The sequence below is a fragment of the Penicillium pulvis genome, assembly GCF_028828015.1.
Source record: "Penicillium pulvis strain IBT 33274 chromosome Unknown contig_5_segment0_segment0, whole genome shotgun sequence".
NCBI classification, from domain to species: Eukaryota; Fungi; Ascomycota; class Eurotiomycetes; order Eurotiales; family Aspergillaceae; genus Penicillium; species Penicillium pulvis.
Window position 1 is genome coordinate 1,206,148 of NW_026643078.1, and position 25,621 is coordinate 1,231,768.

General features: G+C 49.3%; 12 protein-coding genes across 12 annotated transcripts; 5 read left to right on the forward strand and 7 right to left on the reverse strand.

The window, feature by feature from the left end:
• Positions 1 to 485: 485 nt before the first annotated feature.
• On the reverse strand, positions 486 to 1,796 carry N7503_007032 (S53 family peptidase; the record flags this gene model as incomplete). The annotated part of the gene is made up of 1 exon (XM_057066579.1): positions 486 to 1,796. The coding sequence occupies one exon, from the start codon at positions 1,794 to 1,796 to the stop codon at positions 486 to 488; it is 1,311 nt and encodes a 436-aa protein (XP_056920260.1).
• A 1,512-nt stretch (positions 1,797 to 3,308) lies between these two features.
• On the forward strand, positions 3,309 to 4,707 carry N7503_007033 (putative tubulin-specific chaperone c; the record flags this gene model as incomplete). The annotated part of the gene is made up of 4 exons (XM_057066580.1): positions 3,309 to 3,426; positions 3,491 to 3,651; positions 3,705 to 4,424; positions 4,501 to 4,707. The coding sequence occupies 4 exons, from the start codon at positions 3,309 to 3,311 to the stop codon at positions 4,705 to 4,707; spliced, it is 1,206 nt and encodes a 401-aa protein (XP_056920261.1).
• A 632-nt stretch (positions 4,708 to 5,339) lies between these two features.
• Positions 5,340 to 6,306, forward strand: N7503_007034 (DUF3632 domain-containing protein; the record flags this gene model as incomplete). Its single annotated transcript, XM_057066581.1, has 3 exons — positions 5,340 to 5,594; positions 5,739 to 5,802; positions 5,864 to 6,306. 3 exons carry the CDS (start codon positions 5,340 to 5,342, stop codon positions 6,304 to 6,306), a joined length of 762 nt encoding a protein of 253 aa, XP_056920262.1.
• A 199-nt stretch (positions 6,307 to 6,505) lies between these two features.
• Positions 6,506 to 8,154, reverse strand: N7503_007035 (esterase-like/phytase family protein; the record flags this gene model as incomplete). The annotated part of the gene is made up of 3 exons (XM_057066582.1): positions 6,506 to 6,594; positions 6,645 to 7,831; positions 7,892 to 8,154. 3 exons carry the CDS (start codon positions 8,152 to 8,154, stop codon positions 6,506 to 6,508), a joined length of 1,539 nt encoding a protein of 512 aa, XP_056920263.1.
• A 418-nt stretch (positions 8,155 to 8,572) lies between these two features.
• Positions 8,573 to 9,870, reverse strand: N7503_007036 (uncharacterized protein; the record flags this gene model as incomplete). Its single annotated transcript, XM_057066583.1, has 3 exons — positions 8,573 to 8,658; positions 8,715 to 8,929; positions 8,981 to 9,870. 3 exons carry the CDS (start codon positions 9,868 to 9,870, stop codon positions 8,573 to 8,575), a joined length of 1,191 nt encoding a protein of 396 aa, XP_056920264.1.
• Positions 9,871 to 10,114: 244 nt separating this feature from the next.
• Positions 10,115 to 10,810, reverse strand: N7503_007037 (uncharacterized protein; the record flags this gene model as incomplete). The annotated part of the gene is made up of 1 exon (XM_057066584.1): positions 10,115 to 10,810. The coding sequence occupies one exon, from the start codon at positions 10,808 to 10,810 to the stop codon at positions 10,115 to 10,117; it is 696 nt and encodes a 231-aa protein (XP_056920265.1).
• Positions 10,811 to 11,332: 522 nt separating this feature from the next.
• N7503_007038 (coatomer subunit alpha) lies at positions 11,333 to 15,424 on the forward strand (the record flags this gene model as incomplete). The annotated part of the gene is made up of 5 exons (XM_057066585.1): positions 11,333 to 11,532; positions 11,637 to 11,686; positions 11,755 to 12,074; positions 12,137 to 13,439; positions 13,492 to 15,424. The coding sequence occupies exons 1-5, from the start codon at positions 11,503 to 11,505 to the stop codon at positions 15,422 to 15,424; spliced, it is 3,636 nt and encodes a 1,211-aa protein (XP_056920266.1). The 5' UTR covers positions 11,333 to 11,502.
• Positions 15,425 to 15,839: 415 nt separating this feature from the next.
• Positions 15,840 to 16,588, reverse strand: N7503_007039 (flavin-linked sulfhydryl oxidase; the record flags this gene model as incomplete). The annotated part of the gene is made up of 2 exons (XM_057066586.1): positions 15,840 to 16,359; positions 16,431 to 16,588. The coding sequence occupies 2 exons, from the start codon at positions 16,586 to 16,588 to the stop codon at positions 15,840 to 15,842; spliced, it is 678 nt and encodes a 225-aa protein (XP_056920267.1).
• Positions 16,589 to 16,758: 170 nt separating this feature from the next.
• On the reverse strand, positions 16,759 to 19,252 carry N7503_007040 (uncharacterized protein; the record flags this gene model as incomplete). Its single annotated transcript, XM_057066587.1, has 4 exons — positions 16,759 to 17,815; positions 17,869 to 18,432; positions 18,491 to 18,518; positions 18,565 to 19,252. 4 exons carry the CDS (start codon positions 19,250 to 19,252, stop codon positions 16,759 to 16,761), a joined length of 2,337 nt encoding a protein of 778 aa, XP_056920268.1.
• A 1,117-nt stretch (positions 19,253 to 20,369) lies between these two features.
• Positions 20,370 to 21,525, forward strand: N7503_007041 (putative transcriptional regulator; the record flags this gene model as incomplete). Its single annotated transcript, XM_057066588.1, has 2 exons — positions 20,370 to 20,624; positions 20,701 to 21,525. The coding sequence occupies 2 exons, from the start codon at positions 20,370 to 20,372 to the stop codon at positions 21,523 to 21,525; spliced, it is 1,080 nt and encodes a 359-aa protein (XP_056920269.1).
• Positions 21,526 to 21,650: 125 nt separating this feature from the next.
• On the reverse strand, positions 21,651 to 22,033 carry N7503_007042 (DUF5310 domain-containing protein; the record flags this gene model as incomplete). Its single annotated transcript, XM_057066589.1, has 4 exons — positions 21,651 to 21,737; positions 21,794 to 21,871; positions 21,924 to 21,937; positions 21,991 to 22,033. The coding sequence occupies 4 exons, from the start codon at positions 22,031 to 22,033 to the stop codon at positions 21,651 to 21,653; spliced, it is 222 nt and encodes a 73-aa protein (XP_056920270.1).
• Positions 22,034 to 22,333: 300 nt separating this feature from the next.
• N7503_007043 (putative AP-1 adaptor complex subunit beta) lies at positions 22,334 to 24,888 on the forward strand (the record flags this gene model as incomplete). Its single annotated transcript, XM_057066590.1, has 6 exons — positions 22,334 to 22,410; positions 22,485 to 22,505; positions 22,583 to 22,714; positions 22,774 to 23,411; positions 23,466 to 24,396; positions 24,453 to 24,888. 6 exons carry the CDS (start codon positions 22,334 to 22,336, stop codon positions 24,886 to 24,888), a joined length of 2,235 nt encoding a protein of 744 aa, XP_056920271.1.
• Positions 24,889 to 25,621: the final 733 nt, after the last annotated feature.

The following is a 25,621-nucleotide window of genomic DNA, read 5'->3' on the forward strand; positions in this document are numbered from 1 at the left end:
AGGTGAGATTGTAAGGGCAAGCGAAACGATATGGAAAGCTGTGGATGATGCGAGTTGGCCGAGCACTTGATGACATGACGGAGCTGCCGTGGGCGGTCAATTTGGATACACGTGACCATCTACTAGCCAGTTGGTTTGATGTATTCGCAGACAAACTTTAATTTGTTCTGTAAACAACTATTTTGATTTATTACATTTCACTCTTCACTAATCAAGTTGACTCCTACTGGACCTCCTTCAGAGCAATGCCAGCTGTCTTAGTGTCGGGAAGAGTGGTGTTCCAAGCCCGGTTGCCGGATCCCACCCAACCGTCGCATTCCAACCAGCATTGTGGACAGGTGATCTTGCGCAACCTCGCGAACCACCATTTATAATATCTGTCAACCCACTTCTCCCTGTGGTATACAGCCAAGGATTGAGAAATCCCAATCGAGGTTTCCCGTGTATCAAACGTATTGCATTCAACTGGGATACTATACCAGCAATCACTGGTGCAGACGCGCTAGATAAACATCAGCACGGTCATACGCTGATCTGGTTCGAAGGTGTTCAGACCTGGTTCCTCCAACGGTCAAATACACACCATGGTCTCTGACCATGAAACGGCTTGCTTGGGCTGAAACGTCGGGAATACCTCTGCCAGCAGGATTGAACAATCCTTTCCATTTGTTACCATTTTTGTCCAGAAAACTTTGTACAACAGAATCTTGATAAGACGGTCGATCGAAGTAGTCTGAGAATCCGCCCCCAGAGAAGCTGATTCCCTGTTCTGGTGAGCTCCCAAACGTCCCACCGACAGAGGTAACGAATGGACAGGATGCGGGCCAATTGGGAATGAATTTGGTTCGGTAGCTCCCATCGTTACTTTCGCATGTTCCTCCAGGTCCAGAGTCACCACTACTAAAAATGACAGTGACGCCTCTGGCACCCAGCTGAGCAAATAGATTGCAGCTGGCTGTAGCATACGATTTTGGCACGCTCTGCTCTGATTCACCATATGACATGGTTATAACGGCGGGAAGTTCCTTGTCCGGGAGATTAACTAAATAGTGAAGCTGCTCGAGGTATGGTTCATTTGTTGAGATAGCTATTGGTTCTTCACCATCAGGGATCACGGGTCCTCGGCCACCAGTGGTGTAAAAGGTCACTAGTGCGCGGTAGGCTAGCGAAATGGTGTACTGGAGATCCAGGCTTGCCTCAACGCTGTTCTTGGGAGAGTCTTGGTCATTTTGCCCACCATTGATCGAGACCACGGTGAAGTTTGCGCCTGTTTTACCGGGTGCGTACACTTGCATGAAATGGAAGAAGTCGCTGTAGCGAGCATACTGCTCCAAGAATCCCGCTATACCCAGTCGATTCCGAACATCAGGTTTCGCTGTTATGTTACTAAGGCCGTATAGATCTCGCAGACAATCGGGCGTAACTACCGTCCCACATCCTGCAGCAAGGTCTTTTGCTGTGGTGACAACGTGCGACGCATTGCTAAATCCGTGCAAAGAATCGAGCCCCCCAAATCGAGTCGTTGGCTGAATCAACTGAATATATTCGTGAATCTCATTTGGTACTGAATATTCAAGAGCTCTGATGACCGTATCATCACTGTCTTTGTTCTTGTACAACAAGAATTTTGTCTTCAACATTCGCTCCGCTTGAGAAACTGTAGCTTGAAAGGCTATCCAGTTCCTGTCTAGCTCAATAGTGTCCGGGGAGATGTTTTCAGAATTCAACCAGGAAATAATTTGATTCGACACGTCGGGGGAAGGGCGTAGCAATTGTCTCACTTCTTCACGGCTCATATGCTGGCCATAGCTAGGATGGCCTGGTGTGGAAAGCTCAATGGCCTTTTGTTCGAATGCCACTATATCTGGTGACTCTACCGCCAGTCGAAATTTGATCAGAGCCAGAGGCGATGGCTTGTCACCTTGTATCCAAGCAGGTGGGGCATATTCTAGCTTCTCAATAATTTTGTGGCTGGAAATACCTGCCAAAGCTACTCTGATCCAGCACACGACAAATATTTGAAATGCAAATTTGGAAATCATCATTTCTACCTACATCCATGCAGGTATGGTCGTAGAGGCTTCAAAGAACGATGCAAAAGTTCTGTGCGTATTGCATTTCTAATTCGAGGCTTTTATAAGCCTGAGTCTCCCAGATGTTTGTTTGACAGATACTAGTAGGTCCTGTGAATGGGTCACACAGGGGGGTGGTGTGCTTGCACAATGGTCGCAGCCCTGGAGACTATAATTCATTGCCTGAAACCCTATCATTCTACGTGTACGAACTTACTATCTGAGACTTACTTTCTCCTCCTGAGCTCATGCAGCACTGCATGTAATCAACTCGCCAACCATTTCCATACAAAGTACACCTACACCATACGAGCCTACGATGTTCCCGTGTTTAGGGGTACACAAGTGGGTACCTACATGGATAGGTCCCAGAGGATCCACGAGTGCTACCTAAATACAACCCAACATTTGAATAGAGCAACCTCAGAATGAGTAGATACTCTTTGGTTCTAATGTTCTTGACCTATCATCGTAAATGAATTTTGCAAAGTGAGAGATAGGGTTCTATCTTAGAAACTGGGCGTTTTTAACGGTTATCCGTGCATTTATATTGCGGGGCCATACCATCATCAGAGCCAGGACAGTAGCAAGACCAGAGTAAATCCAGGGATATTCGGGGTCAAAATCCTGATCTGAGCAGCTGAAAATTCTAAAAGTATCTCATTACCTTGAAATGACCCAGGGTAGTCCAAGGTTGCCGGTCTAAGGTTAAAAATCGATGCCTTGTGGCCTGAGGATAGGGGCGGATCATCCGAAACTCCGAGATGCGGGATGATCGACGTCACGGAGAATGAGTGTCTGAGCTTGTGCAGCTGTCTCGCTCCCCACATTTACGGGCCCTAGTAATTTGACGGCAGCGTTGCAGAATTGATCGATCAGGTGTGTTTCTGTGGAGATTTGTTGTGTTGCGGATAGCACTCAGTCTGTCAAGCTTCAAGCTTTCCAACACAGACGAAGTGCGTGGAGATTGTGCATAGGTTGACAGGTCTCAGCTTGACAAGATCTGCACGAAGACTGATATCACTTCTGAACTCCATTTTGTCCTTCAAACCATACCACCAGCTCTATTATCCTGCCCCTTTCAAAGCAAATCAGCAGACAACCGCGGGGTGGCATGATTTGTCTGAGATCGAATCGACGTCATTCCTACTACAAGTACATTCCACATTCCGATTGATACATTCATCTTTCAATTTCCCCACCCCACAGCTTCCAACCGCATTGTTCCTACCCACCATGGCGGAGTCTGAAGTCCAACAAGTTCGCCGGCTTTCCGCCGATAATCAGATTATCTCGAAGTCTGATATCCCCTTAAAGGAACGATTCTTCCGGTACTTCCAACATGAAATCACCTGTATGTCCCCACCCTAAGCCCCGTTCATCTCCACATGTATACAAAGGCTTAAAACAACCTCCAGCCTTACAAAACTCCATGGACCGCCTCGTCGACACGTCCCTGGTAGGTGGGGAACGAGCTGATGCGACAGATCACTGTCTTGCCGGAATTGTGCGGCTCTCAAACGAAGTGAAAGATGCAGCTAGCTACATTCCAACTTACGACCAGAGAGTTTATGCTGAGGTACAAAGAGTAAATACGATGCAAGATTCGCGTAGCTGACCATTTCTTCCCAGGCCATCAAAGCTTTGCAGGACAAGTTGACCGAAATTCGTGCATCATTCGAGCCTCGTTCCAAATTCAGCTTTAAGACCAAGAAAAATGCTTCTGCTATCTCTTTGCATGATGCAGCGACTTTGGCTTCTCAGGGCCGGCGGAGTATCCCCGGATATCGCTCCCCAGGCGCATCCTCGGTCGGTTCTTCTGCCAACCATACCCCGAACTATCCTTCCACTCCTTTGAACGAGCCGGATAAACAGCATTGGGAAAGACCAGAGATTGCGCCCACCTCATTCCCGCCACTTTTCCCTGGCAATGACAAAGCTTCGCCCGATGCGAAGCCCCACTCGGGTTTCGCAGCCAGTGGCATCTCTTCTGTCTCGGTAGACAACCACCACAATCTTCACATTATGCTTCCGGCGTCGGGCTCAACTGCTAATGTTCCTGCCTCGATCACTTCTCTTCGACACTGCATCGTGGACATGTCCATTCCCACTGCGAATGGAAAGCCATATGCCAGTATGACTATAAGGGATGTCAAGCAAAGTCTTCTGCTCTGCAACCAGACCAATGGTCCGGCCCACATCACTGGCGTTGAGAACAGCATCATAGTAGTTACATGCCGCCAGTTCCGTATGCATCACTGCAAGGATGTCGACGTCTATCTCAGCTGCTCGAGCAACCCGATCATTGAGGACTGCTCGAATATTCGCTTTGGCCGGATTCCTAAAGCCCATGTATGTTTTGTTTTGGTGTTTTCAATCTGCTCTTCATATTTGCAGAGCTGATATGCTAACCTGGTTTTCTCCCCAGGCTCTCGATCATGACCGCCCGGATCACCAGGACCGGTGGAGTCAAGTGGAGGATTTCAAATGGATCAAACCCGAGCCTAGTCCCAACTGGAGCCTTCTAGACCCGAGCGACGCCATCCCAGAAGAAGTCTGGACAGAGATCGTTCCCGGCGGGCCGGGCTGGTCTCTTGACGATATCTTGCGAGCGATCAAGCTTGTTCAAGGATAGTTTCCGCCCTGCCTTTGTCTTCGGTATCTACCCTACGGGCCAAAAAAACAACACAGTAATCGATTACTTCAGTTGACTACCGTGATCGACTAACACGCCTCTTGTAATCTACTTTCACTAATTGCCATCGCGCATTCGTTTCATTCCTTCCATAACATTTTTATTGAATTTCTTTCTCTTTTGACACTTGTTGGTCTGATGCTACCAATTGACCGCGCTAATGGCAATATATGGGTTTCTATGTGATCTTCATGATGTACTCTTAGCAATACAAATGGTGCAATGACCATGCGATATACTCAGTAAACCCAGTGTATAATTGATCATCCTCATTATTATATCAGTGGTTACTCGCTAGGCATCATGTATATGTGGTCTGGGGGACTGTTGGTCGGAATTTGTGACGAATGAACTGCCCTAGCTGTCAGCAAATATTGATGAACCCCAATAAAACCGGTTATTCATAATGAGGTTCCAACTTAAGGGTCCACGACGTGCAGTCGCCGAATGAACTGCCTGATGGACTGCACGAGGTTGTGTCTCGGGTGGCCCCCGCTTCACCTTAGTGGAATCTCTTCCCCTCCTTAAACACCGTCCTCCGCGCCAGAACAGCGATTACTGGCACATACCTGATGATGACTGACAAAACCATGGACCTCGAGTTTCTCAAGGAGAAGAAAACGCTATCTGATTTGGACCTCAAATTATTTGCGATATTGAACGATGTTTTACAACCAGAAGTGAGTCTCTATGAGAGAGAAGCCGCAAAGAGAATTGATGAACTAGCACCGCTGGGGCATCAGTCTGAAGATGGAAATTCAAATGATGAAAGTATTGAAGACTTCCTTTGGTCATTATGGTCACTCGTCATTGAAGTCATTCAATTGGTACCCTGTGATCATCAAGGCCAGAACAGAATCACCTTGCTTGTGAAATCATTGAGCCAGAGATCTCGATGCAATTGCACGATATGGGGAGTAGGTAATCATCCCCTCGGGTATTCAAATCCCAGCTAAGCAGTGCAAACTCAGTCTGAGACTTCCCTATGGGAAGGCCTTCCTTTACTGGGTGCTTTTATGAGAGACAATTGGATATGTAAGTGTACACGCACCGATCCTATAAAGACACCTCCTGACTAGGCTACATCACGTCACAGCACCCACATACAACAGCGAAGTTCCAGAAGTTCAATCAGCTGAAAAGTGGGCAAACTTGAATTCCTTTGCAGCCAGATTATTTGGCGAAAGTCTTGCTCAGTGGAAAAACTTCGCAGTCTGGTCGTTAAATGCTGCACTAGAAGAAGAGATCCAAGACCAAAAGATTCTGATCTGCAATATCACAGTGGCACGAGAATGGATTACTCAAGCTGGAGAGCGGATATTCAGAGAAGCCAACGAGCATCCCTCCGATAAGGAGTGTCGCGTCATGAGCGCGGGCTCTCTCTACAACGGAAAAGCAGGGTTGAGTTTTGAGAGATGGGAATTCTGGAAGAAACGGTTCAGAGAAATCGGAAGACTGACCTCTGGTGATATCTCCAAGGTTTGTATCGCTATGGCGGACAAAATGGATGGCATTGGAGGTACACTGGATCAGAAGTAATGCAAATAACGTAGATATTGTCAAAATTCACAGTTGTTTGATACTGATTCTTTGTTACTTGGGCATTCATCTGCATGCTTCTATTAATTTACCCCTCATTGCCGAGACTCGAGTCCGGCGTGATGTCTGCAGGAGAAGACGCTGTTGCTCAAAAGTCAGTCGGCATCCGTAGCCTCCAACTAATTAACATCCGTTCCTATTAAAATTGAACCTTGAACACCAGGACCTGATTGTCCAGGTTGAAACCAGACGAGTCCTCGTATTGGAACTTTCCACCATTCATGTATCCTGGGGTAGTGTCAGCTAAATTCAAATATCCAAGACTCCTGATAACTTACCATCTTGGGTGATGAAGTCATTGTCACTCATACTGAACAGGAAGTACTCCTTCTTGCCCTTCCCATTGCCATTCTCTGGGTCAACAGGCATAAGTGAGAAACTCTCCCACTTCTCATTCAAGAGACCCTCATCCTGATCGCCACCATTGTGAAGTCCAAACTTCGCCAGCTCGGAGTTGACATTGTAATCCAGGAACGAGCAGTACTCAACCGGAGTAATACCCGACTTCAAAACACCTTTAGACGAAGCTATAGCTCCAGTAGCAGTATCGTAGTCTTCCAGACCCTTAATATCCGTGATAGTCTTGTTCTTCAGCACGGAGAGCACATCCGCATGCCTGTACACAGACCTCGATTCACTCTGCCCACGCCCAAAACCCGAGTCCCGCGACAAAACCAAAAAGTCTCCGGTAGGCAGCTGATGAATTTCCGATTGAGCAGCAACCTTCCACTCCTTGTCGGAATTCGTCTCCGTATAATCAAGATACTTGGGCAACATAACAACCCACTCATGAAGATACTTCGGCACACGACCCGAGATATCATAAGCAAGCAAACGCGCGGGTTGCTTATTCTGTTTCTTAGGCCCACCCTCTTGATCAAGCGCAGATTGCATCAGTGTATACAGCGTCTTCCCATCAGTCGAAATAGTCAGACCCTCAAGGCCCTGGTTATTCGCGCGACCAGTCACCGTGTCTTCGGGTTCAGGCACATCAGAAGGATCATAGATCGGGGCTGAATCCGAGCTGAAACTGACGGTGTCGTTGCGTCGGGGTAGAATTGCTTGCGGAGGCTGGATAGCGTACTCCATATGTCCCTTTGAGCTGAACTTGTAGACATATGGGCCGTACTCATCGGATATCCAGAAACCGCCGTCTGTGGCTAGGGCGAGACCTTCGGAATCTATTGTAATTCGGCGTCCGCCTGGGCCTTCGCCACCGTATCCGTCGCCGGTGTAGGTTGCTACTGGCATTCCGGGGAAGCCGTGGTAGGAGAAGTTGCCGGTGGCATCGGCGTCTAGGCTCGTTGTTGGTTGGCCATCTGGGCCATATAGAAGGATTGTGTCCAGGTATTTCAGGTTGACATTTGGCTTGGAGGGATTCTTGGCGGAGGCTTTGGGGGCTAGTTTCAAGATAATTTGAAACTTTTGGATGCGCGAGTGGTAATTGAGAGTACCATTAGTGTTCCTGAGGAAGTGTTAGCTTTTCTTATCTTAGTAGGTTAGATGAATAAGAATTGAGTCGTACCAGCCTCGATCTGGAATCGCGTAGAGTGTTCCGGAGTATACGTCATGCGATGTTTTGCGCCAGGATGATTTTTCAATGGCTATAGAGCTACCAATGCCTCCAATTGTATCACCATATTTGTCTGTGGCGTTTGAAGGAATAAACCCGTATCCTTGGAGGCCGGTGTACTGGTATGTTGTGGACCCGCACGTAGTCTGATTGACAATATGGTCGGAGGCTGCCGCGACGGCCGCCAGCAAGGTAATTGGCAAAGTCAATTTCATTGTGAGTTCATAAACCCAAGCTTGAATACTGTGAAGACATCTTTGGGGCGCAGGGCGCGGGAATCATTTATGTTCGCTCTTAAACTCCGAAGTCGCACGCGCAGTTCTTGGACATGATACACGCTAAAGTAGAGTGCGGAGAAAGCACCAGTGAACGTGCAAGGGAGATCGATCGTCATTCGCGCGGGGATCGTGCTGATTCCATCGCCAAGATCGGGCGTCGGTTATCAATCTATAGTGTCTGGGCAGGGAATATGATTATCCCTACCATGTTGGGAACGCATAGCCTCCCTTTGCTACGCGAGGAGGTTCTAAAGTTGTTGTCTCGTACGCGTATCTGACCATTGCCATGATTGCTTTTTTCATTATTTGTGCGATAAATTGATCATATATTTTTTTGAAGGTACAATTGAGATACTTATGAATCAGAACCGTTCCATGTCGTAGGAAGAGCGCGATAGTTGTTTGCGTACATCCCGAGATCCTGGAACACGGTATCATTGCCTGCACAGACGACGTTAGATGCGCAAAAAAGGGTAAACGTGATTCTGGAAGCTTACCCTTCAAATTTTCAACTCGGTGTTCATTTTCCTCGGCAAGTTTCTCCAGCTCTTGGCCAGGTTCTGGCTCATCGGGTTGCTTGACCCCCTCGGCTGTCGCGGCTTTGCCCCAATTGTTCGTTGCGCCCCCAATCATCAGGATCTGCGCATTGGGATAATCGATGAACTCTGGCTGCATGGGAACCCATCGGAGATCTCCGAATTTTTCGCGCACACTGCATGGTGATCAGCACAAACATTCCTGGCGTGGGACATATAAAACTTACGATTCAGGGTAATCTGCCTCCTTGGGCAATTGGCCAGAGGGTGGGCCGGGGAATTTTGGATTTTTCGACTGCACGATCCAGCTCCCGCGCTGGCAAAGGCCAAAGTTCTCTTGGACTTCACCTAGTTCGGCAGGAATGGTCAATTCGTAGGCAAGGTGAGATGCCCGTTTCGACGAAGTGATGGCGTAAACACCTTCGGCGTAGGGTCTGGCATCTTCTGTGGTGCGTTCGCCCCGAGTAGCAGTCTGATATGTACTGCTTGCAACGAAATTGTCCTGGAGATTTTTGACCGTTTGTCCTGCTTTCTCCACAAATGCCATGTCCCTTTCCTTGGCTGAGGTGGGGAACTTCTTCTTCGGGAGCATCAACAAGCGGCAATGGGCATCCTTGTCCATTGGACCTTGATTATTGTCCAGCTCGGCACCGAGGGGGGTAGGACGAAGCACGAAGAAACTGCGAGAGACGTCACCCATGCCATGCGGATCATCTACATTGACACGCGGCCGGAAGAAGAAGTAAATGATGCCTTTTTCCAAAATACTGGATGGGACAGCACTCTCTCTTTGTTCCGATTCATGGACCCCAGATTCCTTTTTTAATCCAGAATCGGCAGGCTCGTCAGTGGGATGTTGGGTTTCGGTGACACCGCCTGACATCCTCTGTTCAACAGGCTTTGTGTCAGACCTCCCACCCTTTGACGGGCCCGCTCTGTCCTCTACCTTCGGCTCTTCTTCGATCTCTCTCTGTTTGTTGGGCTCCGGTGGCTTTTCCTGCTGAGCTTTGCGCTTAGAGCCAGTGGATTCTTTTCCACTTCCACTGGCCCCCATCTGACCGGTGATGGCTTCCTTGGCCTTCTGGGCGGCCTGGCGTGACGATGCTCGAGCAACCATGATGTTACAGAATTTTGTCCCAAAAGCCACGAATAATGAATTGAAGGTAGGATTGCAGCGAGAGGTTGCTCACTTAAACCAGACAGACCACCACTTTGACATAATTCACAGGCGGGGAATAGGCTCAAGGCTGGAACCTCATGATATATAAATGACGTCATATTTGCTCACCGATTGCGCTGATCATTTTGTCCCTCACGAAGAGAGCCAATGAAAGATAGAATGCACCGATATTTAAAGGGCGTCAGTCAATATCCATGTCGTCGGCTATGGCGGACTCGTGCATTGCTTCAGCGCTGCTATCGGTTGACCACGGATCCGAGCTCGAGCTCCAATTATCCGCATCATCGCGGAAGTCATGCAAAGAAACCGATTGAGTAGCTTTCATAGAATCGTCTGTAGCTTTACTGCGTCTCCTTCGTCGCTTTGAACGTAGACCAGGCACCGGTAATGGCTCTTCGCCCTGTCCAGTCTTGAACGTTGAGCAAGGATAGTGCGACGAGTGATAACCTGCTCCGGGCATACTGCTTGGCTTGCGCTTCTGACCTCTTTTAGGAGCCGTCAAGGGCCTATAAATAATTTGTTTTGATGGATCATTGTCCAGGCCTTTCATGTATTCTATGAGCTCGCGTTGCCATCCTTCGAAATGGTCCGGTAGACTTGGCAACTCTAACCTTTGGACAGCAGGGTCAGGTTCATCATCCGGTTCCTCGATATCATACGGGTGGTGAACTTTGATAGTTGGCATGTCTGATGCCATGTTAAAGTCGTCGGTAGCCATAGGTGTTGATGGGTTAGACCCATTCAAGCTATGTCCGCTGTAGTCCGTTGGAGCGTCGAATATATCGTGAGCCGCAGAAGGGGAAGATCGTGTCGATTCAGTTGAGCCAAGTGGAACGTTGAATGATTCTAGATCGTCCATCTGAAGATCATCGGCCATTATATATGAACAGGTACTCGAGCAGGTGCCTAGATGTATAATTGGGCGCCACTGCACTCAGGTAGCATCACGTCACCAGTTGGTCAAGCGTCGCTATTAAAGTCATATGTCATAGAAGGCAAATAGTGTAATGATGTGCTGTATTAAAAAGAGCAAGGGTACCCAAGCCTATATTGGGAATAGGTGCAGATGATAAATAGAAATATCTCTGGTATGATCGTCGAATCGTATGTGTTCCAGATGTTTCCAGCAGCGGGGAGATGTAAAGTCCCGGTTCACCAATAACAAAGAGCCACCACGACCACCTAATGAGGAGTCTCATGGTGCAAGTGCTAGGGTCGAATCTAAATTAATCTATTCGAATCCAATCAACACGTTAATTAAACAAATTACAAGCTCCATGTTAAAAATAGTGCCTATTGTATAGATTCGATCTTAACACGGACCCTTTCCCCCTGACCGCTCACCGCCCGCGGGCATGATTGGCTGCCACGGTTCGCTTACACAATAAGTCCACGTTTAGTTTACCTTGCTACGCCTGCTACCGTAGAGCATAGGTATCCAACCACTGTTGCGCCTTGCCCTTTTGTTCCACTCTGGCAAGTGGATGCACTGGTTGACTTTTTGATTCCACCTCTTCTCGTGTGCGGAGCTTGCAACTGTTCGGTGCGGCTCCGGCCAGGTCTTTCAAGATGCAGTCATCCCCAAACATGCTCACCAAGGTAAACGCCCCTCGATATGCCCGACGCCAAAGCAACCACCTCAACCGTGCCCTGCTGTATCCGCTTGATTCAATTGCACTTACTGATCTTCATCTGTCGCGCAGTTTGAGTCCAAATCCTCCAGAGCCAAGGGGATTGCTTTCCACCCGACACGGTCAGTCGGTCCCGCGGGGACACCTACACACCTACAAGCTGGAGCATCTCCACTAACCTCCATACTAGGCCATGGATTCTCGTTTCCCTTCACTCCTCTACCATCCAGCTATGGGACTACCGCATGGGAACTCTCATTGACCGATTCGAAGAACACGATGGCCCAGTCCGCGGCGTTGATTTCCATCCAACTCAACCCCTGTTTGTGTCCGGAGGTGATGATTACAAGATCAAGGTCTGGAACTACCAGACCCGGAGATGTCTTTTCACATTGAATGGTCATTTGGATTACGTGCGCACAGTGTTCTTCCACCCTGAACTCCCCTGGATCCTGTCTGCCTCCGATGACCAGACCATTCGGATTTGGAATTGGCAGAACCGCTCTCTGAGTAAGTGGTGCTGGTTGTGTTCCATGGCCTAGGGCTCTACTAATGTTCCTGTCTCTTCTCAGTCTGCACCATGACCGGTCACAACCACTATGTTATGTGCGCTCAGTTCCACCCCACCGAAGACCTCATCGCCTCGGCCTCGCTCGATCAGTCTGTCCGTATCTGGGATATTTCCGGCCTGCGAAAGAAGCACTCCGCCCCGACGTCGATTTCCTTCGAAGATCAGATGGCGCGAGCCAACCCCAACCAGGCAGATATGTTCGGTAACACAGACGCCATTGTGAAGTTTGTTCTAGAGGGCCACGACCGCGGCGTGAACTGGGTGTCGTTCCACCCCACATTGCCATTGATCGTTTCAGCGGGCGATGACCGTCTGATCAAGCTTTGGCGAATGAGTGACACCAAGGCTTGGGAAGTTGACACCTGCCGCGGCCATTTCCAGAACGCCTCTGCCTGTTTGTTCCACCCGCACCAGGACCTCATTCTGTCCGTCGGCGAAGACAAGACCATTCGTGTTTGGGATCTTAACAAGCGAACCTCCGTTCAATCCTTCAAGCGCGACTCCGATCGGTTCTGGGTGATTGCTGCCCACCCCAAGATTAACCTGTTCGCCGCTGGCCACGATACTGGTGTTATGGTGTTCAAGCTGGAGCGTGAGCGGCCCGCCTCGGCCGTTTACCAAAACCAGCTGTTCTACATCACCAAGGAGAAGCATGTCAAGTCGTACGACTTCGCCAAGAATGTCGAGTCCTCTCCGATGCTTTCGTTGCGCAAGCTGGGCTCCCCGTGGATCCCCCCGCGCACCGTGTCCTACAACCCGGCCGAACGTGCCATCTTGGTCACATCTCCCGCCGACAGTGGAACTTACGAATTGATTCATCTCCCCCGTGATGCAACTGGTGCAGTCGAGCCCACCGACGTCAAGCGTGGCCAGGCTACATCCGCAGTCTTTGTCGCTCGTAACCGTTTTGCAGTCTTCAACCCTTCAAGCCAGCAGGTTGACATCAAGGACCTCAGCAACTCCACTACCAAGACTATCACGCCTCCCGCTGGCACAACTGATATCTACTTCGGTGGCACTGGTTGCCTCCTGTTTATCACCCCCACTACCGTCGTCCTCTTCGATATTCAGCAGAAGAAGCAACTTGCAGAAGTCACCGTCAGTGGTGTGAAGTACGTTGTTTGGTCAAACGACGGTCTTTACTGTGCTCTGCTTAGCAAACACAACGTTACGATTGTTACCAAGACCCTGGAACAAGTTAGCACTCTCCACGAGACCATTCGTATCAAGAGCGCAACCTGGGACGATGCTGGTGTCCTCATCTACTCGACTCTGAACCACATCAAGTACTCGCTATTGAATGGGTATGTATATGAAATAAATTTTTGGATACAATATGCTAATATTTCCTGACAGTGACAACGGAATCATTCGCACCCTCGATCAAACTGTCTACCTTGTTCGTGTCAAGGGACGTAACGTTTACTGCCTCGACCGCAATGCCCAACCCAGGATCCTCGAGATCGACCCTACTGAGTACCGTTTCAAGCTTTCCTTGGTTAAGCGGAACTACGATGAGATGTTGCAGATTATCAAGAACTCTAGCTTGGTTGGTCAGAGCATCATCTCTTACCTGCAAAAGAAGGGTTACCCAGAGATTGCTCTGCAGTTCGTCCAAGACCCGCAGACCCGCTTCGATCTGGCTCTTGAGTGTGGAAACCTGGAGGTTGCTATCGAGATGGCTCGCGAGCTGGACCGTCCCAACTTCTGGAGCCGCCTCGGTGCTGAGGCCTTGGCCCATGGTAACCACCAGGTTGTTGAGATGACATACCAGAAGCAACGAAACTTTGACAAGCTCTCCTTCCTCTACCTCGCTACTGGTGATGAAGAGAAGCTTTCTCGCATGGCTAAGATTGCTGAGCACCGTGGTGACTTCACTTCTCGTTTCCAGAACGCTATCTACCGTGGAGATGTTGAAGATCGCATCCAGATGTTCAAGGAGGTTGACCTGTACCCCCTGGCCTACCTTACTGCCAAGTCGCATGGCTTGACCGAAGAGGCTGAGTCTATTCTAGAGTCTTGCGGCTTGACTGAAGACCAGATTGGTCTGCCCTCTCTCGAAAACCCCCTCCAGACCCCTCGCCCTATTGTCCCTACCTTCAAGTCTAAGTGGCCTGTTAAGGCTGCCGGTCACTCTTCGTTCGAAAAGGCCCTCCTTGGAGAGGTTGGTGCTGACGAGGAGGCTACTGGTGATGCTCTGGAATTTGGCGAGGATGAAACAGAGGCTGTCCTTGCTAAAGATACCCTAGATGATGAGGAGGAAGATGCCTCTGGATGGGATATGGGTGATGATGTTAATGTTGAGGAGGATGTTGAGTTCGTCAATGTGGAAAGCGCCGAGGCTGGTGCAGGCAGTTCCGAGGCCGATCTGTGGGCTCGTAACTCTCCACTAGCAGCTGATCATGTTGCGGCCGGCTCCTTCGACACCGCCATGCAGCTTCTCAACCGACAGGTGGGTGCTGTGCAGTTTGCTCCTCTGAAGGATCGATTCCTTGAGGTCTACAAGGCCTCCAAGACCTACCTCCCTGCCAGCACCGGCCTGCCACCTCTGGTCAACTACGTCCGGAGAACCACCGAAGAGACAGATAGCCGCAAGGTCCTGCCCATCATTCCCCGTGATCTGGAGACCATTGCCAGCCTTGACCTTCAAGAAGGTTACGCTGCCATGCGGGCCAACAAGTTGGAAGAGGGCGTGAAGATTTTCAAGCGTATCCTGCACACACTCCTCGTCAACAGCGTCTCCTCTGAGGAAGAGGTCGAGCAAGCGAAGAAGATTATCTCCACTGCTCGGGAGTACATTCTCGCCATGTCCATTGAGCTTGAGCGTCGTTCCGTGCCTACTGATACTGAGGAGGGTCTCAAGCGCAGCCTCGAGCTGTCCGCTTACTTCACCATCCCTAAGCTGGAGGTTGCTCACCGTCAACTGGCATTGATGGCTGCCATGAAGCTATCATTTGCCAACAAGAACTTCAACTCCGCCTTGGGCTTCGCCAACCGTATGCTGGCTAACGGTGGCTCCGCCAAGCTTCTGGACCAGGCTCGCAGGATCAAGGCCCAGTGTGAGCGTAACCCGTCCGACGCCATCGACATTGAGTTCGACCAGTTCGCCGAGTTCGACATCTGTGCTGCTTCTTTCACTCCGATTTTCAGCGGTTCTCCTTGCGTGACCGACCTCTTCTCAGGGGCCAAGTACCACGAGCAGTACAAGGGCAGCGTCTGCCGGATATCCGAGGTCACCGAGATCGGCGCTCCGGCCAGTGGCCTGCGTCTATTCGTCCCCGGACTCTAAATGCAACATGACGAAGTTTGACGGTTCCCTCCTTCTTTTTTCTTCTTCACATGAAGGTACAAAATGGGTTTCTTTTCCATCTTCGTGTAGGAAAAGTTGTGTGTTTGGCGGCGCTTTTTTGGGAGACAAAATCTCCTGCTTTCACACCCTGTCTAGATTTGTACCCGGGATTATAATTGTTTAGCGGTTCAGTTTATGCGAATGTTTCTTTCAACTCCATCCTTGTAAAAATCCTAGCAAACATTTGAGTCAAAAGTAATAGTATACTATACAAATAAGATAGGGTCAATGTAAACTCTAAATGCATATCGTACAATGTGTGGAGATTTCCAACCACAAGAGCGGAGTGTTTAGCAAGAACACAATCCCCAGCACCCATCTATCTAGATCAAGTCTGAGTCAATAGTCAGACAATCTAATCACACCTCCCATCCTTCCACCCAGTCTTCCACCTCTCCTCCCAGAACCGACAATCAAACTCTTTCTTCCCAAGCTTCCTGTTAACCTCATTATGCGCCTCACACATCCACCACCCAAACTCCTTACGCCCACTCAACTTAGGCTGATTCCGTCCACTAGGATGCGCCATCCATGTCTTAAAATCATCCGCGCATACCCAGCACGGATACAGTCGCGAGAACAGCTTCAGGAAGCCCTGCATATCAGACTGCTGCTGCGTATCCGCTTTCTCGGGGTAGGTAGCTGCCATCGTGTGCAGGAGTGTCCAGGTTGAGCGGCCGAGTGCTTCGACATCTGGTGGGCAGTCTGCGGGGATGGGGGGCTCGGGGTGTGTGGCTGGGGCGGTGAGGGGGGTTGTGGGTGTTGTTGAAGTTGCTGGGGTTGTGCTTGCGGTGGTTGAAGAGGATGTGGGGGAGTCGGCTTTGGCTTGTTTTGTTAGGGCGCGCCATGAGGAGACGGAGGTGCAGGTTCGGCAGCTATTAGGTGATTTGTGAGTGGTTTGAATGGGAGAGTGTGGTACATTAGCATGTTGGATGGTGCTTCTTACGGTTTTCCATCTTTGTCTAGAACGACGCCTTTGGGTAAGGCCGAGTCGGTTTCTTGCGATTGTTTGGTGGTGGTGGTGGTGGTGGTGGCAGGCTTTTGATTGTAGAGGTGGGCATTTCCTCTGAGGGAGTTCAGCTGCTCTGGTGAGACCTCTGTCATGTTTGCGTGGATTGGAATTTTGGAGAGGGAAAGTTGTAAGTTTGATTTCTAATGCGGTTGGAGGCGGGATCGGCGGGTTTAGCGTTGGTCAGCATTCAGGTACGGCGATCTATGGAGCCACTTTATAGTTTGAACAACAAATCCTCTATTTGTTTCTGTTTTCTGTATCCTTACAGCCCATATTTGGTTCGATACTTCTGTTGCACTTCCATCTTTTGCCCCAAAAGCCACTGATTTAGAGGAGCCCGAAGACCAGACCATTTTGACATTTGGGACAGGTTGAAAACATTCCAACCAGTTCCTGGATCCAAAATCCTAGGATCGGCACCTGCTTTCAAAAGCACGTCCACAGTATCAAAATTTTGACGGTTACTGGCGGCGAAGACAGCCGTGGCACCGACCCGACCTCCCGGGGCATTAATGTCCAGATCCTTATCGAATTCGAGGATCATCTTGACAACAGAAGTCAAGCCATAAGAACTTGCATAATATAAAGGGTGCGTCTTTTCAATTATTGAAAATTGCACCGATGGCATCAGAACCTGCATCCAGGCACCAAAGTTTCCCTGGCGAGGAAGATGTCTCGTATCGAAGAACTTCTGCACCAGGCTCCGCTCTGCATCTCCCAGCTCAGCAGCCGCAGCGTATTTGGGCCACATGTATGTAGCATATGGGAGGGCTTTGTACGTTCTTGAACGCCGAGCTATCTGCCCTTTGCTTGTGTATCCGTCTTTGAAATTGTCGAGACATAGATATGTGATGCACTTTCGCATTATGATGGTGTTCGCAGTGGCAGGGTCCATGCTGAAATAGCTGACTCGTGAAGACTTGATCCAGTCGGACGTCAGGAAGTCCTTGATTGATGAATGGGCCAGAGCGACATAACCAGATTGATCACGGGTGATGAGGCCCTGGCAGATATCGAGAAGAATTTGTGCCGGGACTAGCATCATGTCTTCGTCTAGCGTTGTGCACTCTTCATCAAGAACAACCACTTCGTTGAGGACGTCCAGGGTGAGCATTTCGCTCATGAAGACGTGGTCTTGTGCAAAACTGGTCCAGAAAAGCGCCTCCCGAACAAAGGGTCTGTCCTCGGCAGATACCTGATCTAAGGTTTTCGCGTACATTTCGCGAAGCGTTCCAGGTAGGTTTCGGAGTGCTTCGCGCATTGACCTTGTTGTTCTCTGGGTGCATAGGTTGTCCATTGAAAGCTGCACCCAGCGGAACCTGCTCGACTGTTAGGCTAGGCACACACAACAAGGGAAACACTCAAAGCTCACGATCCATTAGCGTTATCCGACAAAGTCTTCTGGATTTCAGCTTTGAACTCGGGTTTCCGGTCCATCAATGCTACATTGGACTCCAGTCGGTGATTTATATAGGCTTTTATGTCACCCGACATCATTTGCGCGCTGATATTCAGCATTTCGGCGTCTCGTCGGGCCACCATCGTCGATGTAGTCGTTACTACAATGCGAATATTTGGGGCCAGATTGGCAAGTCTCAAAAGAGAAATTTCGATACGTCTTGTGTCGTGGCTTTCATTGATAGCATCCACTAGAATGACAACATTCGTCTTGCCAGAGGCATGTTTGATGATTGCATCTTCCAGAACAGTGATCTCAATGGTACGCTTGTGAGCCTGAGATTTGGGGATATCGTTGTAAATTGGTCGGATGTTGTCGAGTATGGAAGCATCTTCTCCCGAAAGCTGAGCCACCAATGATCCCAACACGTGAACGGGGATCTGAGAGGCCGAGTTACTCATGGTGCAGTAGAAGTATGCAAAGCTAAAAGTTGAATCTTGCGAAGCCATTGACACAAGTTCATCGACACACTGAGCACTACAAACCATTTAGTAAGTTCTTGCCAAATATAATGCGGTCTTGACGTGCGGCTTACAATAAGGTTGTCTTTCCGGTCCCAGCTACTACCTGATCAGTAAATCATCTTCAGAGTGGACGAGACCGTCATACATTTTCCCACAAGGAAGAAGATGTTCCTATCCCCATGCCGCAGCCAATGCTTAAGATGACCACCAATAAACCATTTTCCAGATGCAATATCATGTCCCTCACTCGCTCGCAGGTGCGAATTGGCCGGACTCACCGGAGCCATCCATTGAAAAAGCTCTTTATTAGCCATTTGGTTTCTTTCCTGCTCTCTTATCTTCAAATCCTCAGTCAAAGATCTGGCCAGGCTCCCAATTTCCCGCTGCATATCCCGCTCCACCGCAGCATGATCTGCAGTAAGAACCAGTATCAACCAAGACTTTACTCTTTCCAAACGAGTAAGATGAGCATTGATTTTTGCCTCCGTAAAAGGCCACTCAAGCTTCTGTTTCAAGCTTTTCAGCTTACTTTCAGCCGGCTCCAGATCTCTCAGGAGGGAATCAAGGAATTCTTTCGTTGTATGGAGAACCCTTTCCATGATATCTTCGTTGAAGGGAGTTGAGCCCTCTGACTCGATATGTTGGACCTTGGGGATATATGATGAAGACTGTGTTTGTAAATGGTCAAGAATACCCCTCAAGCCAAACAGTTCTTCGCTTAGTTTTCGCATTTCGGCTCTTGCCCCTTGTACTGCTTTGGCGTACTTGATCAGACGGGCTATTATGTGGCTGACGTCCACGATCAGGCCTGTGATGGATATGGGATCAGCCATGGCTGCACGGTATGCGACCAAAGCTGCAGGTTATTTTGGATTCAAGACGGCTTTCTGGGTTATACTTGTTTATTTTCAAAGGTTACTTTCATGACTAGGTAGTGCTTATTTTTCGCTAACCTCAAGCGGGGTAAGTCTTAGGGGATCCACTAAGGGTCCAGCGCCATGTCAGACTATTACGTCCTACCTAGACCTTGATTAATAGCAGGATGGCACTATTTTAGAACGAAGTGAATTTGCGAGGGGAATTAGTCATTAGCTATAGGAACCATGAACGTATTTGCTGGCCATGAAGTGTGTATATCCTGTCAAAAACCTTAAAATGAATGCATGCATATCTACGTATCTGCATCTTGTCCACTGTGCAACTTGAATGACTCAATGGAAAGCCCAGAGCCTCTCGGGCCACTGATAGTATTCGAAAGCACATCTGGATTAAATGACTGAAGGGTTTACATAGATATGCAGTTCTTGCGGCGCCCAGGTGGTCTTTTGTTGATGGGAAATACCTTCTAAGCACTTTAGATCCACTGGTATAGTTCCGGGGCTTGCAGGGGTCTTTGATGTTTTCGTTCGTTTCTACCTACCAAATAGATATTCATCCGCTCTTGTCTATCCTGCGTAGCCAGGAGTACAACTTAGAGGCCTCTATGTCCTGGATATGTGATAATACACGTTCCGTTCCATATATATATTTTCAACAGAATATGTTGTTGCACCAACGTTTGATCAAACCATCCTCAGCCTGTCCAGCCTGTACTCATATCTAAATATGACGTAAAATGGAACCTTAAGCATGAATTGAAAGAAAAAAATACCCTGGCAAATTTATTTATTTTGGACAACCTTGTTTGCTTGCAATAGAAAGTCACAGTGTTTTGACAGATAACGCGCTGATCGCCGATAAGCTTTGTCATCGATCCCAACTCCAACCTCAATCTAGGACCACGCGACTGGACGTGTCAAACCTTCTGCAATTCAAATAAATTGCATCGTCGCGGTTATAAAGGGCTCTTTTATACGGAAAAGTCGCCTTCATCCCATATAAGTCATCTTGAAAGCGAACCCTTTCGGCATACTGCAAACATCTGCGGTGTCTGTCGCGAATCGATATACCATGGGACCAAAATATAAGCTGTCAGACTCCGAGTCAGAGTCGGAGCCAGATGTTCCTACCGCTCCGTCCGATAAACAACTAGAGAAAGGCTTGCGCGATGAAGTTGCTGGGATATTCAAGTCTGGCAATATGGAGGAGTTGACCGTGAAACGAGTACGACTTGCGGCGGAGAAGAAGCTTGGCCTCGCAGAAGGATACTTCAAAACTACGGGTGATTGGAAGGCCCGAAGCGAGCAGATTATAAAGGCGGAAGTGGTAAGAGATTCATTGTTCAATTGGCATACGCAAATACTATCCTGGCCAGCACTAACATACGATCTCCATAATATAGGACGTGCAGGAAAGTGCTCAAAACGGCGAAACTGAGCCAACCAAAAAATCCCCGTCTCCTCCACCGCAACCGAAAAAGAAAGCACCGGCCAAGCGAACCAAGAGCGACAGTGCGCCCAAGCCGAGAAAGCGCCAAAAGACACAAACCCCTGTTTCGGAGGATGAGGCCACAGTGCCATCTGGTGACGAGAGTGAAGAAGAGGTCGCAAAGCCGAAGAAGCGTGCAACTGCACCCAAGAAAAAGCTGTCTCCCAAGCCTGCTACAGACGAGCCGGAAGATTCAGACGCTCAAGAACATTCCGATGCAGTAAAATCATCGGAAATTGTCAAAGACGACTCCGAAAGCGAGATGTCTGTGGTCCTGGACGAGGAACCCAAGCCCAAGCCCGCACGCAAGCGAAAGAGTACCGAGACAGCTCCTAAGAAGGAGAAGAAGCCTGCGCCCAAAGCCAAATCCAAAGACGAGGAGGATCCAGATCAAGCAGAGATCAAGCGGTTACAAGGATGGCTGGTTAAATGCGGCATCCGTAAGATGTGGTTCCGTGAGCTGGCGCCGTACGATACCGCAAAGGCAAAGATTAAGCATCTCAAGGGGATGCTAGAGGATGCCGGTATGACGGGCCGATACTCACAAGAGAAAGCCAACAAGATTCGCGATGAGCGCGAGCTCAAGGCAGATCTGGAAATGATCCAGCAAGGTGCGAAGCAATGGGGAAAAGGGAGCGGAGACGAAGGAGAAGAAGAGGGACCGCCTCAACGCCGTGCTGCTGCCCGAGGTCGACAGGCACTTGCATTTTTGGAGAGCGATGGCGAAGAGTCGGACTGATACGGCCTCTAAATGACTCTGTAATTGCAATGTATCAATAGTGTTTAGCCATATGTATTCATAATGACCAGTGCCGTGGGTATCCTTGTTTGACTGCTTCTTCCATGTCGCGTGTTTGTACTGCGTCACCGGCCGGCCTTGGGTCCACTCATGCGTTGAGCGGCCAAACTGAAGATCGCGACGGATGAAATGAAGAGAACCAAGTTATAGAACTGCCATCTCCGTTAGAAGTTGCCTATGATATGGACGTGATATAGGAGGAATGTACCGCTGTCCGGGAGTACTCGTTCTCCTCGACTTCTGTGCGCGCTTCGACGAAGAGACGCCGCAGGTTAGGAAGATTAGCCTGTAAGTACGTTAGACTTGACACATGCAGTATGTAAACAATTTACACTGACCATCTTGAGCACAGCTACAATAATAAGGTTGGGAGGAGAGAAATGGTGAAAGGAGGCCTAGACGTACAACGCCGAAGGTAAAGCGGACGGGAAGGTCCAGAGCCCGCCATTTGTGGACAACTTTTGATCGCCCAAACACCCTCTCACCTCTTTCTTTCGTCACTCCGCCGAAATTCCTCCAGCAACCCCATTCTCTCTCTTTTTCTTCTATTCGCACCTGAGTAGAGAGGGGGGAATGGTTTAAGACCCGTCTCCGATCGCCTTTTCCTTACTCCCGAAGTCGCGCGACCGGTGGAAGCTCGCAATTCCCCGCAGTCTCCCAACTATTCGACTCCTTACGACCCCCTACCTCCCCGATTCCATTGGCGGAAGCACGACAAAGTCGGAGCTGAAGCAAAACACACCACGCTATGGCTATGAACAAAATCCGCGGCGCCTTTGCGGTGCCTCGGAAAGGAGAGACGTTTGAATTGCGAGCTGGCCTTGTGTATGGAACCCCCTCTGAACATAGGTGGCTACTTAGCCAGGATGAATGACCGACCATGCTGACTGTTAGAATAGCTCCCAGTATGCCTATGAACGGTACGTTAGCTCGCCAGACTCGTGGATATAGTGAATGGTCCGAGGGAGATGGTGTGGCAATACTAACACTCCCACAGGAAAGAGTCTATCCAGAAGACAATTATGGCCATGACTCTAGGCAAGGACGTCTCGGCTCTTTTCCCCGATGTCCTGAAGAACATTGCAACCGCCGATTTGGAGCAGAAGAAGCTGGTTTACCTTTACCTCATGTGGGTCATCCCCAACACCTTAAGGGGAACCGCATATGCTGACCACTGGAATTGTATAGGAACTACGCCAAATCACACCCTGACCTTTGCATTCTCGCTGTCAACACATTCGTACAGGACTCGGAAGATCCTAACCCGCTAGTTCGAGCCCTCGCCATTCGCACAATGGGTTGTATTCGAGTGGAGAAGATGGTGGACTACATGGAGGAACCGCTGCGCAAGACCCTTCGCGACGAATCGCCGTATGTCCGCAAAACCGCCGCGATCTGTGTCGCCAAGCTTTTCGATCTGAACCCCAGCATGTGCCTTGAGAACGGATTCTTGGAGATGCTGCAGGAGATGATTGGTGATCCCAACCCGATGGTGGTGGCCAACTCGGTGACCGCACTTGCGGAAATCCACCACTCAGCCGTTGAACTTGGAGCTCTTCAGATCACAACCAACACACTACGAAAGATGCTTATGGCATTGAATGAGTGCACGGAATGGGGTCGCGTTACCATCCTCTCGACCCTAGCCGAGTACCGGGCAGCTGATGTGAAGGAGTCGGAGCACATTTGCGAGCGAGTCGCGCCTCAGTTCCAGCATGTGAACGCAAGTGTGGTTCTTGCGGCAGTCAAGGTTGTGTTCCTGCACATGAAGTATGTCGGCCCGGAGCTGGGAAAGACATATCTCAAGAAGATGGCCCCTCCTCTGGGTATGTTGCATTCACAATTCAATTCATCTTATACCGCGGACTAACAAATGATAGTGACATTGGTTTCTTCCGAACCCGAGGTGCAATATGTTGCGTTGAGAAACATCGATCTTTTGCTCCAGAAGCAGCCGGATATTTTGAACAAGGAATTGCGCGTATTCTTCTGCAAATACAATGACCCACCATATGTCAAATTCCAAAAATTGGAGATTATGGTGCGGATAGCAAACGATCGCAATGTCGACCAGCTCCTGGCAGAGTTGAAAGAATACGCCATGGAAGTCGACATGGACTTTGTGCGACGCGCCGTCAAGGCGATCGGCCAGGTTGCAATCAAGATCGAGAGCGCCAGTGAAAAGTGCGTGAACACGCTATTGGATTTAATCAACTTGAAGGTCAACTATGTCGTTCAGGAGGCCATTGTCGTCATCAGGGATATCTTCCGAAAGTACCCTGGTTACGAGGGCATTATCCCGACCCTGTGCCAGTGCATTGATGAGTTGGATGAGCCCAATGCCCGAGCAGCCTTGATCTGGATCGTTGGCGAGTATGCCGAGAAGATCAGCAACGCAGGTGATATCTTGGGTAGCTTTGTGGATGGATTCAACGAAGAGTTCTCTCAGACTCAACTACAAATCCTTACTGCAGTCGTCAAGCTCTTCCTTAAGCGGCCCGAGAAGGCCCAGGGATTGGTGCAGCGTGTTCTTCAGGCTGCCACCGCTGAGAACGATAATCCAGATGTCCGTGACAGAGCCTATATTTACTGGCGTCTCCTGTCCAACACCAGTGACCAGAACGCCACCAAAAGTATTGTTCTTTCCGACAAGCCACCTATTGTCACTACCATCCACTCATTACCGCCCGCTCTCCTCGAACAGCTCCTCCAGGAGCTTTCTACTCTATCATCTGTGTACCACAAGCCCCCAGAGCAATTTGTTGGACAAGGTCGCTTCGGTGCGGATGCCGTTCAGCGAGCCGCTATCGAGTACGTTAACCAAGCCCCCTACGAAGTCCGTTCATATATACTAATAGTTAATTTAGGGAACAACTCCAAAACGCTCGCGAGAACCCACTGGCAGCCGCAGCCGCAGCGGCTGTCAGTGGCACAACTCCTTCTGCGCAGGCGCAAAACAACGTCGAGAACCTGCTGGACATTGATTTCGACGGTGGTGCCCCGGCATCTGTGCAAAACAATGCTGGTGGCATGTCCGGCTTGGAGGGTCTAGCTGGCACCCCCGTCCGGGTGCAGTCCCCTGCAGTTGGAGCCCCGGCCCCTTCAGGCAACAACAACCTGGACGACTTGTTGGGAGTGTTCGGTGATTCAGGAGCATCACAGCCCTCATCGAGTGGTGCTAATGGTAGCGGAGCTGCTGGTGATTTGATGAATGGGTTCTCTGGCCTCGATCTGTCCGGTACCACCTCTCCGGCGAATGACAACCAGAAGAAGACCAATGAAGACATCTTGTCTCTCTTCTAGTTGTAGGGTATAGCGTTCCCAGCCAAGTTAGAGGCTGGTTGTTTTTTATATCCATGTTTCGCAAGCGAGGATCCGAGAAGAACGAGATAGAATGGTTTTTACATGTTTAATTTTTCTTCTTCTTATCTTTCTTGTCCTGCATTCCTAACCTATATGTATCGGATTATAAAAAGGTCATGTACACCTTTCTATTAAAAGGTCGACCCAACTGCCTCTTGCTACTTCCAAATATGTGATTCACTTGGATTGAACATAGCGGTATGTGTCAGCATATGATTTCTAGATCCTTCTAGGGTGGGTTTCATGAAATTAAACTTCTCACTCTGCACCTACTAATATAGGAAAGTCTCCGTCCACGGGTCGGGACCTAAAATCCGGTATTTCCGCTGCCAGCCGCGGTTGTCTCATCCCCAGGAAAACATTGTAAGATGCTTTTCTTCAAGCAGGGACTTCTATAGAAAACCTTGGAATTTGAAAAAAGCCCTTGTAGAGCCAGGCTAAATCAATTGAGTAATCAACATCTTCTCAACTCTCTTCCAATACAATACTCCATAGCAGCGATAAGAGCAGCATAAAAACACTCCAATCTTTACTACCCCAAAAACAAGATTCAACCTGCTTACCAATTCCTTTAATGAGAGCCGACTTTTCCATCAATTCAACGGAAGATGTGGGCCTCAGGGCCAATCCCGTTGCTGGTCGGACCCAGAAAAACTCGGCCGGCACAGATAAA